Source organism: Theobroma cacao, chromosome 2 (genome assembly GCF_000208745.1).
Source record: "Theobroma cacao cultivar B97-61/B2 chromosome 2, Criollo_cocoa_genome_V2, whole genome shotgun sequence".
In the NCBI taxonomy this organism is placed as follows: domain Eukaryota; kingdom Viridiplantae; phylum Streptophyta; class Magnoliopsida; order Malvales; family Malvaceae; genus Theobroma; species Theobroma cacao.
In genome coordinates, this window is record NC_030851.1 from 33169277 (window position 1) to 33185769 (window position 16493).

The 16493-nt window shown below is 34.5% G+C and overlaps 2 protein-coding genes across 3 annotated transcripts; both read left to right on the plus strand.

The window, feature by feature from the left end:
- Positions 1212-5120, plus strand: LOC18609561. 2 transcript variants are annotated; one of them, XM_018115606.1, is made up of 4 exons: positions 1212-1516; positions 1685-2236; positions 2863-2948; positions 3748-5120. In XM_018115606.1, the coding sequence occupies exons 1-2, from the start codon at positions 1378-1380 to the stop codon at positions 2104-2106; spliced, it is 561 nt and encodes a 186-aa protein (XP_017971095.1). In that variant the 5' UTR covers positions 1212-1377; the 3' UTR covers positions 2107-2236; positions 2863-2948; positions 3748-5120. The 2 variants fall into 2 exon arrangements, with proteins under 2 accessions (XP_017971095.1, XP_007044801.2); XM_007044739.2 differs by having other exon boundaries at positions 1685-2371; positions 3748-4100.
- Positions 5917-8455, plus strand: LOC18609563 (plant intracellular Ras-group-related LRR protein 3). Its single transcript, XM_007044742.2, has 3 exons — positions 5917-6731; positions 7206-7372; positions 7503-8455. The coding sequence occupies exons 1-3, from the start codon at positions 6156-6158 to the stop codon at positions 8149-8151; spliced, it is 1392 nt and encodes a 463-aa protein (XP_007044804.2). The 5' UTR covers positions 5917-6155; the 3' UTR covers positions 8152-8455.

Below are 16493 nucleotides of genomic sequence, written 5' to 3' on the forward strand. Positions count from 1 at the left end.
ATTGCATCCCGACATCTGTTGAGGGGGTAAAAGGGCCCAAGCATCTCAGTCTTGCTCGACAAACAAAGCGGCTGTGGCTCCCATGCCTCGCAATGCTGATTATTTATTATTGCGATTGAAATGAACAAGACAGCCGATGTGGGCCATGACGCCCTGGACCATCTCTCGATGATGGGAAAGCTTTCAGTTGAAGGAATATATATATATATATATATGTATAGATAGAGGGCGTTAACAAATTAACACCTTGTTTTTTTTTTTTGAAATTTCTCTGTGTCAAACTTTTTCATGAATATTAATTAATAATAGAGAAAACCTAATGATTTATTACCGACCACAGTTGTGAAAATATCAGTTGATGTAGTCACCCAAAAAAATTGGCAAAAAGAAGTAAATTAATTAAATGTGGCTGATAATAGAAAATGAAGTTTAAAAATATTCTTATGGAATTTTTACCTTAAAATACAGAATTCTTGTGGAGTTCCATTTCTGTGATCAAAGGAATATCAGTGGCTCCATCCTTGCTTCTGTTCAGTTTTGTTTCAGTCTTCCGGTTGTGGAATAAAATGAATAGCTTGTCATTTGGGGTTTGACAAACTAACGAAATTTAAATTTTCCACACAAGAGTTAAGAATGAAAAAACGAGAAAATGGAGGGAAAAAATAAAGGGGAGGAGTTGCTTTCATCTACTAAAAGATTGCAATCACCCAACAAAAAAATATCACCCAGTAAATTTCATTTTATTACTCCCTTTTTCTTTGCATGATAAACGTTTGGAAAAATTTTAGACAACATAGATATGATGGGATTAAACCTTACAATTTGACCCTACTGGAGGGTGACTACCACTACTAGCTAATGATCAATAAGTTTTTATAATCTTAATTATTACTTAATGGGATTATAATCTATTCAGATTGAAATCTATGATTTGATGACGATATATATATAAGTTTTTTGCTAAATTTAAATAAATAAAATCAAGTATCGATATTATAGTATTGAATCGTTACAAATTTGAATGTGAAAGGAACTGGGTTGAAGCAAACAGTACCAAACTTTCACAATTAAACACGAAAACGGGTGTTTGGAGCAAAAGGGCCTTAAAGCTTTAACCTCAGGAAGTGGAATCTGCTGACGTAAGCTGAGTGGGGCCTTTTCTACTTTTCACCTCCCCACATCTCTTAAGGAGTGAAGAAACTCTATAAATAAGGGCTCAAGAGTACCAAACCTAGGCTTGAAGACGCCACTACAAAAGCATCTTCCAGGCCCTCCTCCTCCTCCTCCTCCCCCTCTTCCTAAAAGCTACGCAACTCCTTTCTCTTCGGCTCTCAAACACTGGACCTCTTATCTTCCGTACCCAAACCTCGGAAAAGTATGGTCGGCCCTAACCCCACTATCAAATTCCTCTGCAGTTACGGCGGCAAAATCCTCCCCCGTTACCCTGATGGTAAACTCCGTTATCACGGCGGTGAAACCCGTGTCCTTGCCGTCGATCGCTCCATTTCCTTTTCTGGTCAGTATTCTTTTTCTTTCACCAATCCTTTTACTATTTCCTATATATCCTTTTTTCTTTTTTTGCCCTTTGAATTGAAGTATAGTTTAAGTTAGGCTAAAGCTTATAAGTGGGCGTTGTTTTAAGTATGGAGAAATGATCAAGAGTGAAATATATATTATGCTACAGAGCTGTTGTTGAAGATGGGAGAGATGTGTGGGACAGCGGTGAGTCTACGTTGCCAGTTGCCAACGGAGGATCTAGACGCGCTGGTTTCGATCACTTGCGATGAGGATCTAGCGAATCTCATCGAGGAATACGATCGCGTAGCATCGCCACCTTCTTCTTTAAAGATCAGAGCTTTCCTTTCGCTGCCAAAATCCACCAAAAAACCAATTTCTCCTTCTTCATCGTCGGCTTCGTCTTCAAAGTCATCATCTTCGTCCACTCCGAGGTTCTCCTGCATACGTCAGATCTCGGGGCCTCCCGTCGCTTTCCCTCTTTGCTCGGAGAAATCTGCGGGGAAAAGTATTCCGTACTATGGTTACCATGTTCATCATGGAAACCCTAGTCATATTTACCTTCTTCATAACGGGAACCACTGGCAATAGCAGCAGGCCAAAAAAGCATGAAGGATCATAATTTATTAAACTGTTATGATCCTGTCTGAATCCGCGAAGAACAAGTAAAGAAATACTACCCATAGAAGAAAAAAAAAACAAACAAAAACAAGAACCTAAGGTATATGATGTATTTGGACCTGTAAATCGTTTAAGAAGGTTTGCTTTTGATGATGGTAGCCATTAATGAATTCTCAACTCCAGTTTCGTTCTGGATCATCTTCCAAAATACCCAATATATATTTTTTTTCTGATGGTGAGTTTTTTTTTTTTCTTTTTCTTCTTTGGAATGTTTGTTGTCCAGTACCATTCACTTCACAGTTGACAGCTTCCCCTATTTCTTTTTTTTCTTTTTTTAAATTTTCGGGTGCTAGGGTTCTCCGTTCCGTTCAAGCGCCATTTGCACGTTATGCGTTAAACAGCAGATGGTTTTGGTCAGATTCCAGTATTTGCCTGCCATGTTCCTTTTCCATTATTCTGTACAGCTTCTCGTCGCTGGTTTAACACGTGTGTCCCACGCGTGTGACGCTTATACCGGCATTATCCTCGTCCGTTTTCTTTACGTATTTTTTGTGTCTCTACATGTGTTTTTTCTTCGTCACCCTATTTTCTGGTGTGGTGTCCTTTTTTCCTTTTGGGGTTTTTTTTTTTTCGGCTTTACTTTGGATTTTCCGCGTCACTTTTTTTTTTTGGAATTGCTTTTATCGTTTGATTTTGTCTGATTGTAATTCCATTTTGATTTTGCAGGTTAACAGAGATGTTAACTGGGGCTTAATGAAACATCAAAAGCAGCCATAAAATGATCTGAGATTGCAACGGGAGCGAGATGTAATGTAAGTTGCTTTTACTGATATTCTCCATTTTTGGGTTTCTAATATTTGCTTCATATTTTTCTATACTTATTTAGACATAATATTTTTATGTCCAGAATAATAAGGCAAACCTTTGTATTTTATATGAACATTAATTTATGACTCAATGTCTTCTTATGCGTTGAAGATTGCATCAATGAGCCTGCCATTCATCTCAAATAGTATTACACAAGGTTGGACCAAACTTCGGCCAATTACAAAGTATTTAACCCAAATCCAACTACTAATATTCAATACATGGGGTTAATTACTTAATTGAATATGTAAGATACTTTGAATCTTGGAGATGATGAATCATTTGAAGGTAAGCTCATGTCGTTTTCTGTATTTTTGTATCTTCACCACCTTTTTACGCATTCACAGATAAAGCAACTATGTCCAGCTCCAGATAAATATCGTTTTGCTGAGAATATCTATTTAAAGCAAAAATAAAATAAAAATAAAAATCAATAACTAGTACGATTCCTTAGTTTTGGATGAGTGGTTAAATCCCTTCAATCAAGTAATCAAGGTCATCTCAAAACACAGGGCTATGATTTTCAGTTAGGATGATTCGAACTTATTGATATTAAAATCAATAGTGATAAACAGGTGATTAATCTGATTGCTGAATCTTGTAGTAGTATTATGATATTTATTACTAATACTGCGATTTGGCTGTGCCATCATTCACTGTTCAATGATTTGATATTTTGTTGCTGTTGATGCTAAGTTGTGGGCCATAGCTAACTCCTGATCTGTGATTTTAATTTTTGACCAGATTCGATACACTAATTGCAAAGGGGCAAAGCAGCAGCGAAGCAATGGTTGTTTCAATACCAAACAAATTCCAAGTAGCAATAGCAATAAATTCTGGAAGCATATGGGGACCATTTTGGAGAATCAGATGAGTCATTACCAGAATTTATTGAACATGCATGGAGGGAAAGCCATAAACCCTGTCCCATTTGACAGCTGGTATATATGAGTACTGATGAAGGTGCGCCCTCAGCATTGTTATAATAATTATAATAATAACAACAATAATTTCGTTGAAATAATGCTCAAAAAATAAAAAAGAAGACGAAACCAGAAGGCAAAAGAAAAGAGTTGCCTTCAATCCAAGACAAAAAAGACGAAGAGCAAAGGGCTGCTAACGATACGAGTCCATGATTTTTGGTTCAAAGGAAGGGTCTCCACTCATGTATCATTCAAAAAGGAAGATTCCCTTTTGCTGTCCTAATTTTGGAGAGATACGACGGATTTACAATATTAAAAATAGAATTAACAAAGGGAAACAAACATAGACATGACAGGGGAGTTTGATGATAGTCATCGTCCGGAGATAAAGATACAGTGGTTTTAAGGTTACCCTACCCCACCATGTGCCATCTTTGTTTATTTTTTTGCCCATTGTTCTTCCTCCTAGCACGAATATTGAATATGATAAAAAGGAAAGCTAGTAAGAAAAGGAAGGATGCCATGCCACCCAGAAAGCATGAGCTTGGGAAGCCTATTTTTAACAGTGAGAGGAGTGCTTCTGTATTTAAAAAAGTGGTAGCCGTCATGGATCCCACAACGTCTAATCCGCGTTTGAGAGCTGTGAGGTCGCCGTTGATGGGTGATCATGATGTTGGAGCTGAAACCTTTTCTTGGTGATAATGTGCAAGAGGACAGGCTGTGGCTCAAAACCTGAAACTGAGGATCAAGCATGTGTGGCCTTGTGGTTTTACTGTATATGAACCCTTTTTTGGTATGGAACAGATTGGGACTTGATCGGAATTATTGGTTGGGTGGAGATTCAAGAAGCGCAATGGCAGGCAAGGCAATCGCTTAGAATGAGATATATAGACAAGATTATACATAGAGAGGAGATAGAGACTAGAGAGGAACATATATTCGGCCAAGAGAAAAAATTAGTTTAGTTTTATTCCTTTTACCTTGGTACAAATAAGGGAAAAAAAATCATATTTGAGTTATAGAGATGTGAAATAAACAAGGCAGATGTGATTTTTAGGATAACGATGCATTTCCTTTATAGTAATTCATGACATCATGATGTCTACTTTTAAAAATTGTCCTTTAATTGAAACACAATGATTTCCTCCCACTAACAGGGCAAAAAGTACATTACAAAAAGTTTAGAACTGTTCATAGATTGGGCAGGCCTGGGCCGACTGATGCACTGATAGCAATTATGGGTGAGTAGGGCCAACCTGTGGAGCAAATTTGGGCCAACTCTACACCATTTGCTTGGTCTTATATTTTGGAAAAGCAAGGGCTAGACTCAGCATCTTAGTTATGGTTTAAGAAGCTCCTATTCTTAGTTCATTTGATGCAAAAAGATTGTGTTGAGATTGATAGGTGTAGGGCTTGTGCTTCTTAAACTGTTGTTCCTGCTCAGAAACCATCGTCATTGTCTTGATCAAATCCAAGAAGGAGGATGTGTTAGACTGTTTGTTTAATAATGTTTGACATGGTTTTGTTGCTACTTACGACAAGATGAGAAAACATTTTGAAGAGGCCGCCCCCAAAAAACAGGTGCAATTTTAAGCAAAACAAATATCACCCCCGAGTCGGGCTTGTTTGGTACAGCGTTTGCTTACAGTTTTAAATAATACTTTTGGCTTCAACGCATTGCTGTATGCATACTAATATGGTTCAAGAATGTTTTGTGATGCTATGATTTTAAAACTACTTTTCTGTGTTCAAATACTCGTAAGATATAATTATATCGGCAATGATTAAATGGTGATAGGGTTAAAGTTGTTGGAAACTGTCAGAATGTTATTAGCTCAGATTTCAAATTAATGTTCTACAGTAAATCCTCCTGTATGGTAGTCTCGGGCTGGCTCAAACACAGCATAAGGTAAACAAAGCCTAAGCCCAACATTAAGAATGGAAGACACATTAGCCCAACAAAGAATGAAAACTCAATTGAGCAAGGATCGATCAATCAATGATGCGGAAGGAAGAAAACCTCCCAAAACCAGATCAAGCAAGAGGACGTAACCTTTGTGATGCCACAGCCTACACTCGTCCACACCGCAGTAGGCACGTCGAAAATCAGCGCTCATAGTCATCCCTCCCCGTCAAACGCTCCTTTATTCACTGCCCTCCTCCCTCCCCTCACCCTGTTTTCTTCTCCTCTCAGTCTTCTACAATCTTCAACTAGAAAGAAAAGCTTAAATGGATCCTGATTGTACGAAGTTCCCGATTCTGTCATACATCCTTTCCCAACAAGATCCTTACACTTACCCATCACTCCCTTCAGAAACCCACCAGAATTTGTTCATCCATTTCCCCCGTTTAACCGACCCAAGAATCCTTTCTTCACTCTCCCAATCCATCCCCCTCACTGTCACCCAAACCCACTTCTCCCTCCGCTCCCTGGGTCCTCGCCCCCACCCATCAGCAGTCTCCTCGGCCCGATCCAAGATTGCCCAGATACAAGAAATTCAATCTTCCTCACAGGAGGCCGAGATATACAAGGCGGTGCTTAGGTTGGAAGATATGCACGAGGATTACGAGAGACAGTTGACTGAGGTGGAGGAGAATCTGGGTCGTGTTTACGGCTCGGTTGTGGAGGAAATGGGAGGTGACGATGAAGTTGATGAGGAAGTTGTGAGGATATTGAAAGAAGCTGAGAATAGTGGGGTAGTTGAAAGAGTTGAGCTTTCTGGGAGACAGTTGAGGCTATTGCCTGAGGCTTTTGGGAAACTTCATGGTTTGGTTTATCTCAATCTTTCCCGTAACCAGTTAGAGGTATTAGAGTATATGCTTATATCCATGTTCTTTTTCCAGTTTTCAAAGTAGATTTCAATCTTTTCTGGCCTGTGGATGAAATTAAACATGGGAGGTCTAAATTAAAAATTGTAGTAGGTGCTTTATGTTCTTTTTAGTGAATCTTGTATCAGTTGATCAACTGAATACTTTGATACTCAAGTTGACTATTTTGGTAGCCTATGTTATGCACGAAAGTTTTCCTCCCTGCTTTATCTTAGATAAATCAAGTCGTTCTGCTATTTTATAGTTATGCAAGTATTCTAATTGTTAACAAATAACAATATGGCGTAGATTCGATTATTTACACTCCTACGGTAATAGTGATGGTGATCAGTATATAACCTGTAATTGTTGATTAATGCAATAAATAATGACAATATCTTTATTTTTATCTGCAGAATTCCATTTTTTAATAATATATTTGATGTTTTTGTGCTTTTGCGTGGGAACCAGATCATTCCTGATTCAATAGCTGGGCTAAAGAAACTTGAGGAGCTTGATGTCTCTTCCAACCTTTTGCAAATTCTACCTGACTCCATTGGATTGTTGCTTAATCTGAGGGTCCTCAATGTGTCGGCAAACAAGCTAAATGCACTTCCTGAAAGCATTGCTGGATGCAGGTATGACTTTATTTTCTGTATAATCTTGTACTGGTTTTGTTCACCACTTCTTAGCAGCTGTATATTCATTCCTTTTCTGCTCTTTTGCACTTGGTTTTCTCTAATGGATGAGTTTATCTTTCTTTTTCAGTTCACTGGTGGAGTTGGATGCGAGCTTTAACAACTTGACATGTCTGCCAACAAACATTGGGTACGGACTCTTAAATCTTGAAAAGCTCTCGATCCAGCTGAATAAGATGCGCTTCCTGCCACCATCAATCTGTGAAATGAGGTCCTTGAGATATCTGGATGCTCATTTCAATGAGCTTCATGGTCTGCCACAAGTGATTGGGAGAATGACAAGCCTTGAAGTCCTGAACCTGAGCAGTAATTTCAATGACTTTACAGAACTTCCTGCAACTATTAGTGATCTAATTAATCTCAGGGAACTTGATCTTAGCAACAATCAAATCCGAGCTCTACCCTACACATTTGGCCGCCTTGAAAAACTATCAAAGCTCAATTTGGACCAGAACCCACTTGTAGTACCTCCAATGGAGATAGCAAAGGAGGGGGCTGATGCTGTCAAAGAGTTCATGTCAAAGAGGTGGCTCGAAATAATCACAGAGGAACAAAGAAAAATCACGCAAGAGGCAAACAATCAGCAAGCTCAGACGGGGTGGTTGACGTGGGGAACTTCATTGGTGACTAACATCGTCTCTGGGGTTTCGCAAAGTGTTGGGGGATATCTGAGCGGGCCAACTACTCCTAGGGATCCTTATCTGGATCAACAACTGTAATTTCTTGGGCACTTTAATTGTCCGGGATGCGTATGCATAATGTTTAGCATATGTACAGTTGTGTATGTGTATTCGTTCTCTGGAATAATATGGACGCCTTGTATTTTCTTTATGGTAATCGTCGGAGCTGAATGGACGTATTGTGATTTGAATATGGTGGGGTTTTGGAACTGTCCATGAGTTGGCTCCTTTCAGCTTCCAACCCCCAGAATGAAACCATACGAGTTTCTGGGCTTCCTCTCTTCTTGACTCTCTATTCTTTCCTTTGTGGAGACCTTGTGAAATTTGTACTTTATAAATGCAATGTATGAGACTTGAGAGGATACTTACCCAAAATACATGCATTAAAATTGCATTGCAAGATTTGAATTTCTAAAAGTTTAACAAAAGATCCAGAAAAAAAAAAAAGGTAAAAATCCGGGTAGAGCCTATGTGTATCCTATACGAAACGTGTACAATAAACACCGTGATCGGCTCACTCGACGAACCGTATGTGAAGAAGGTAAAACCTTTGCCATCCCTAGCCAGCAACTGTATCGTTAAAGTAACGCGCCAAAAAGGGGTAACTGTTATGTTTCATATACCCTATAAAGGCTAAAACCACTTGGTAACCGTGACGTCGAATTATTCTCCCGTTTCTCGAATTTCCTGCTTACTTTTTGAAGCATTCAACCGCTCTCTGGTCTTTTGTTTTTTTTTTTTTTTGATAATGTGAATGGCTGAAATAATAAAAATGGAGACTTTCATTTTCTGACCTGTAAAAGTCATATGATTGTTTGATTCACCACCTGAAATAAATGTACAAGGCATCAAAACTTCCAAATATAGTAATTATAGTAATTTGGGTTTATGAAAAGACAGTAGATATCCTTCTCAAGAAAAAACATAGGGGCAGATATGTTGTGCCCCTTTCAAAATGCTATAAACCTTGTTAAAACACTCTTTTCTGGTTTGTTATAGGATGATCATCTTACTGGGCAAATTTTGGTCAAAATCGAATTAATCGATAGATTCGGTCCATTTGATTTGATTAATTTGATTGATTCGATTAAATTGATTAAAAAGTTCGATTAACTTTTTTTAGTTCAATTAAAAATTTTTGAAGTCCGTTAATCGAATTAATTGGTTACAAAATTAATATATTTAAGGGCTTTTATTGCATGTATATACTTAAACAGTTTTTTTATGCATATATATGAATGAAGGGCTAGATATTATCATCAAGTGGGCTTTTCTTACATGTATTCACTCTCACATTTTTTTTATACTTATGTATGAATAATTGACTTAAATTTAATCATCAAGCATCAAAGAATAAAATTAAATTACATTGGGACATTAATATTATTTATATAAATTTAATCATACAAAAAGTTATTTGAAATTAAACATAATACAAAATATAATGAAAACTATTCCCTAAAATTTAGTTATTAATATATTAATATAACTTATTATATTAACTTATTTTAAAATTAAGTTATTAATATATTATAATATATACAACATATTAATTAATAGACAATATATAGTCTATACGCTCTAAACTATAGAATACAGTAACTTACTTTTTATAAGTTATTAATAAACTGTAATAATATAGTGTAACTTATATTAGTAATTAAATATAATAACTTATTAATATACTATATTTTGATATATTAATGACTTAATGAGTTAATGTTATTATATTACAATATATAACGATATACTACATATATTATATAGTATCCTTATTAACAATATAATAGTATGTATAGATATGTATTATATGACTTCTTAGTATACTTATATATTATATATAGTAATATATTAATACACTATACATTGTGCTAGTATATAGTTATACATTATATACAGTGGCGGATCTAGGGCTTTGTATGAGGGGAGCAAGTAATCATATAAGGTTATGGGTTGGGTCAATGATTCTATTCAGAGTAAAATATTAATTACTTTTTAAATAAAATTAAATTATAATATAAAATTCATTAACAATTTAAATATAAGTTTTCAGATTCACTAATATAAATTGACATAAAGCAGAAAGAAAAATTAACATTAGAGTTTTACATTAGACATCGTAAGCTACGTTTGATGTATTTTCATGCTTTCAAATTTATTTATGACTAAATTTGAGTCAATAGTTTTGACAATCTCTATCTTAATGTAAAAGATAAGTGAACTAGTAAGAAAATCATCTTTTATCTTATTACACAATCTCGTCTTTACAATTTTTCTTACTGAAAATGCACGTTTTGTAGTGATTATAGAAACTAGAAGAGTTAAGATAATTCAAACTAAATGATCTAGGAAAGGATATACAATTGATTTTTCTATTTTTGACATTAACTGACATATCTTTGAGAGAGTTGAAACACTTTGAAAACATGGATCTTGCCTAATATCAAGTTTAGAATGCTCCAATTCATATTTCATGTATGATTAAACGATCTAAGAGAAGACATACAACTGATTTTTTTCCTTTTAACTTTAACCGGCATAACTTTGAAAGAGTTGAAATACTTTACAAACATGGATCTTACCTAATATCAAGTTCAAAATACTACAATTCATATTTCATATGCAATTTTTTCTTGATGAGTGAAGCCACCAAGATAGAACTTTTGAGCAAGCTTGCAGATGTCATCAATCTTGAATAATTAAATCCATTTTTAGAATCAAAAGATGAGTTAAGGAAAAAAGAAAAGAAAAGATGAGCTAAGGAAAAAAGGAAAAAAGAAGAAAAGAAAAATAATTCCAAAATTTGGGCCTAGATGAACTAAGGAAAAAAAAGGGAAAAAAGAAAAATAATTTTAAAATCTAAGTTAAGGGAAAAAAAAAAAAGAAAAAAGAGAAAAGAAAAATAATTTCAAAATTTNAGAAAAAGAAAATTAATTTCAAAATTTGGGCCTAGATGAGCTAATGAAAAAAAAATAATTTTAAAATTTGGGCTTAGAAAGGATTGAATCTAGGTATGCAAAATTTAGCTTAAGTTCCTTACCATTACTCCAAATCAATTTTTTTGATTTGTTTAGAGGTGGCGAAGTTATATATTTTAATTTTTATACACATAAAATAAAAAAAAAATTAAAACTAAGACGTGGTGGATATATACTATGTAATTATATACTAATTATATATAATAAATATTAATACAATATATATATTTTATATACATTATATAATATATATCTTAATACACTATATATAGTATACTTATTAATATACTAATTAGTAAAAAAATTATATATTAACAACATGCTATATTAGTACATTAGTAAAATTATAAGTAATAATGTAATATGTGGTAACATAAGTACGTTATTATTATATTATTAAATAAATTAAAAAGTTAAAAAAAGTTAAAAAATTCAATAAAGTCGGTTAACACCGATTAAAGCGACTAAAGTCAGTTAATTTAAATTCGATTAAAGTCATTATTTGGGTTTGGTTCGATTAATTTCTTTAAGGAAGTCGATTAAGCCGGTTAATGGTATTCCTTAATCGAATTAATTGATTTAACCAAATGCTCACCCCTATTATCGGCAAGGTTGTTCTTAAACTTGTCAGTATCATTGAATGATTTTATTTTTCCCTCAATTTCTTCTTCTTTAAATATTCATGGTCATTGCCTTAAGTCAAATGTGATTATACACTTTGCTGCTTTCCTGCATACACTGATGAAACTAGCCTTATGGATTTTGACATTGTTGGTGAATTGTGACTAACAACTAGAGTTAAAGAATCAATTCATATTGCGTTCAAAAAACTCAAAATAGTGCAACCTTTATATAGGCTTTACATAGCAACTGACATAACAAAAAATAAGCAACTAAGTAGGAAATTAACTAAGTAAACTTAACCATAAAGACCATGTTTTAGGAAGCCATGAAACTAAACTTTAGGAAGATATGTTTACTAGCTTTGAATCAATCTCATAACTGTCAACACTCCCCTTTGATTCAAAGCTGCAAGCTTCTAATTGTTGTCGAAAATAGTCATGCTTGAACTAAGATAGACTTTGTAAAGATGTTTGTAACAAGCTCAATTGTACCATAAAACTATAGAGATATTATCCTGTTTGCTACCAATTGATGAATAAAATGATGATGAACTTCAATATGTTTTGTCCTCCCATGGAAAGTTGGATTTTTTGTCATTGCAATGGTAGCTTTATTGTCACAAAAGATTTTTGTTGCTCCAACTTGCTCTTGATTAAGATCAGCAAGAATTCTTCTTAACCAAACAGCTTGACATGTTGATGAAGCTGCAACAATATATTTTGCTTCCAAAGATGACAATGCCACAGTACTTTGCTTCTTTGAACTCTGTGATATTGTATTTGATCCAAGGCTAAAAATATAGCCTAAAGTACTGCTTCTATCATCCAAAGAACTTGCCTAATCATTATAAGTGAAGCCAAACAATTCGAAATTTGATACTTTAGAGTATCAAATTCCATAATTAGCTGTTCCAATTCGCAAAATTCTTTTCACCACACCAAGGTGTTGTTTTGTTGGGCTATGCATAAACTTGGATACAATCCTGATTAAAAATGCAATATTAGGATGAGTTTGTGTCAAATTATTCAATCCATCATTCAATCTCTTGAAATAAGTTGCATTAGCTTTCTCTATTCCATCTTTAGATTGTAATTTTTCGTTCACATTCATTGGTGTAGAGGTTACTTTACAATTCAACATATTGAACCTTTTAAAAAGATTAACTGCATATTTTGTTGTGAAACAAAAATTCCATATTCTCCTTGTTTCACCTATAGACCAAGAAAATATTGCAATAACCCCAAATCTAACATTTCAAATTTTTTTTTTATCATAAAGGACTTAAAGTTAGCTAGAAAAGATTCAGATGACCCAAAATAAATCATGTCATCAACATATAGACATATTACAAGAAAATCAATACCTTTATTCTTTAAATACAGAGTGGGCTCATTTTCACATCTTTAAAAACCATTTTCCTGAACATAAGAATAAAGTTTGCTATACCATGCTTGTGGACCCTACTTAGGGCCATAAAGAGCTTCCTTCAACTTGTAAACTTTATCCTTATGTCTATTTACAACAAAACCTTCTGGTTGTGTAACATAGACTTCTTCTTTTAATTCACCATTCAAAAATGTGGCTTTAACATCAAATTAAAAGATAGGCAAAGTTAATTGAGTAGCTAAGGCAAGCAAAACTCTTACTATTTAAAATTGAGCAACAAAGGGAGAACGTTTCCTCGAAATCATGCCTTTTTGTTTAGCATAGCCCTTTGTTAAAAGTCGAGCTTTATGCTTTTGTATTCTTCCATCTGTATGGTACTTTGTTCTGAACACCCATTTAAGCCCAATTGCAATTTTACCCTTTTGGTAGTTTCATCAATTTCTAAGTATCATTTTTTTTTCAATTGCCAACATCTCTTTTTTCATTACTTTACACCACTCCTCTTCTTTTACAACTTTGTCATATGTGTAGTTAGTTCCTAAGTACCATTTCTTTCAATTGCCAACATCTTTTCTTTCATTGTTTTACACCATTTCTAATCTTCTGCAGCTTTGTCACATATGTAAGACCTCCAACGTTACCAATACGCTTTTTTCATTGCTTTACAACACTTCTCTTCATTTATAGCTTTGTCATATGTGTAGGTAGTTCTTAAGTACCATTCTTTTAATTGCCAACATATTTTCTTTCATTACTTTACACCACTCCTCTTTATCTACAGCTTTATCATATGTGTAGGACCTCTGATGCTAGCATTATGCCTAAAACCAATTGGTGATAAGGAAGACGTATATCGTAGCCTTATAGTGCATTTAGCACACAGGCACCACTACATTCGATTGTGATTCGGCCAACAACCAAACCTCTGTCACGAGACAATTGTTGCTAATACCCTGGCCAATAATCTCCCCCTTAGCAAATGCTCCCGTTGGGAATCAAACTTGTGACCTTGGCTCTAATACCACTTCACCTAAAACTAATTGGTGATAGGGAAGACGCATACCCTAGCCTTATAGTGCATTCAACTCACAAGTGCCCAAGACATTTGATTGTGACACGACCAACAAATGGACTTCCACCATGGGACAATTACTATTAATACCCTGGCCAACAATATGTTGATGGATCGTAATTTGCAAACATCACATAATGAACAAATTCCCCTTTAGCATCAATGGCATTATCTGGTATCACTTTGAAATCTCTCAACTTGGAAGATGGTTGATGATGTCACCTTAACCTTTCAATTAGTGTGAGAGATATAAAAGGCTTTGAAAAAGTTGATCTACTAGTTGGTGAATCAAAGTTTGTTATAGATGAACAAAAGGGAACTTCACCTTCTAAAAGAGTTTCAATAATTGATTTTTCTTTGGTCTCATTCTAGTTTCAGCTTCCAGATTCATCACATACCACATTCTTGCTAATAATCACATTGCCACTGTAGGATCATAGAGCTTATATGCTTTAGATTGAGCACTATAGCCAATGAAAATACTTTTTTTCAAATTTTTCGTCCAATTTATGACGAGAATTAAAGGTAACTAAAGCATAGACTATACAACCAAAAGTTTGTAAGTGGCTTACTGGAGGCTTGACGCTGTTCTAAGCTTTATAAGGATTGCAATTCATAAATACCTTGGTAAGAGAGATATTTATGAGGTAGACTGATGTTGCACCAGCTTTTGGCCATAAATGATTTGGTAGACCTTTGGCTTTAAGTAAGCTTTTAGCCATCTTAATCATTATCCGGTTCTTTCGTTATGCAACATCATTCTGTTTTGGAGTGTAAGGTGCAGTAAGCTCCCTATTAATGCCATTATCCTTACAAAACCTTAAATTAGTAGAGAGAAATTCACCAACTTTCTCAGTACAAAGAGTTTTCATATTACTACCACTTTGTTTTTCCACCAAAATCTTAAATTTCTTGAAAATTTCTAAAGTTTCTGATTTAAATTTCAAGAAATAGACTCAACTCATGTGGTTACAATCATTAATAAGCAACAAAAAAATTTACTTCGCCCATATGTTTTAGTGTCCATAGATGCCTCACACAAATCAACATGCACAAGTTCAAGATACTTAAAAGCCCTCCATGATTTTCCAACAGGAAAAGAATTTCTACATTGCTTTTAATGCAACCTTCACAATAATCAAATGGTTCAATTTTAGGTAGCCCAATAACCATTTCTTTTTTACTCAACAACTTTAAACCATTTTCATGTAAGTGCCATAAATTGGACTCAACATTTCTACTTACAACAAAGGCAGAATGTTCTGTTGATTGAATGTGTTTTTGATGATAACAAAATATTCCTTATTTCTTAAATTCTAACTATGTTACTTAAGTGTGTAGGGGTAAAATTGGTATTTTAATGTTTATCTCACACATCAAATTCACCATGACAAGTTGTTGGTCCCAAAAAGCGTGCTAGAGGGGGGTGAATAGCATTTTTGAAATGACATGAAAATTCTTTCCAAGTAAAGAGCTGATCAAAGGAATTTGAAAATGGAAGTTTAAACCTCTCTAAAGGAATGATTTAAGTGCTAAGAGTAAAAAGAAAATAAAAGAAAGTAGACAACACACAATGATTTATAATGGTTCAATCCCTTTGATCTATATCCACTACCTTGATCTCCTAATCAAGGATTTTCAAACCAATTCAGTAAAATTAGTGGAATTCCCAAGCTTCCACCAAGGTTTTACAATGTCTTTTCATAGGCTCAATCACAACCTTTAACAATGGTTTTTCACAAGATCAACCAAAACCCAAAGCTAACTTTTCTAAGGCTAAGTTAGAACCTATAATAACAACCAAGCTGACAAGCTTGATCTACCCTTTACAGTGCCTCATACACTCTAAATAAATGAGAAATGAAGAAAAGATGAAGTACAAATGATCACTTAGTTGATCTAAGATGTATAAAGTTAAGCTCAAACACTTTTTCAAAGGATGGGAGTGAAATACAAGTGTAAAGAGAAAGTTTTTGGTCTTCTAAGCTCAAAGTCACTTTGGATGGCTTCTTTATATCCTTTTTGACTATTAGAAAGGCTTTAAATACTTGAAAAATCACTTCTAGCTGTTGGATAGAAACTAGCCATTTTTTACCGTTATTTTGTCCTTTTCTATATAAATTCAAATTTTTAACAGTGAGCTTTGAGTTGGTTAACTATACTTCTTAGTCGATTAAGTCTTCTCTATCGTGCAGTCTATTTTTCTATGTTAACCAATTAACATCAGCTTTAATTGATTAACAACTTTATGTTTCAAGCACCTTCAAGTACTGTTTTTGGCCAACCTCCATTCAATAGATTAATACTCCATTTAACTAATT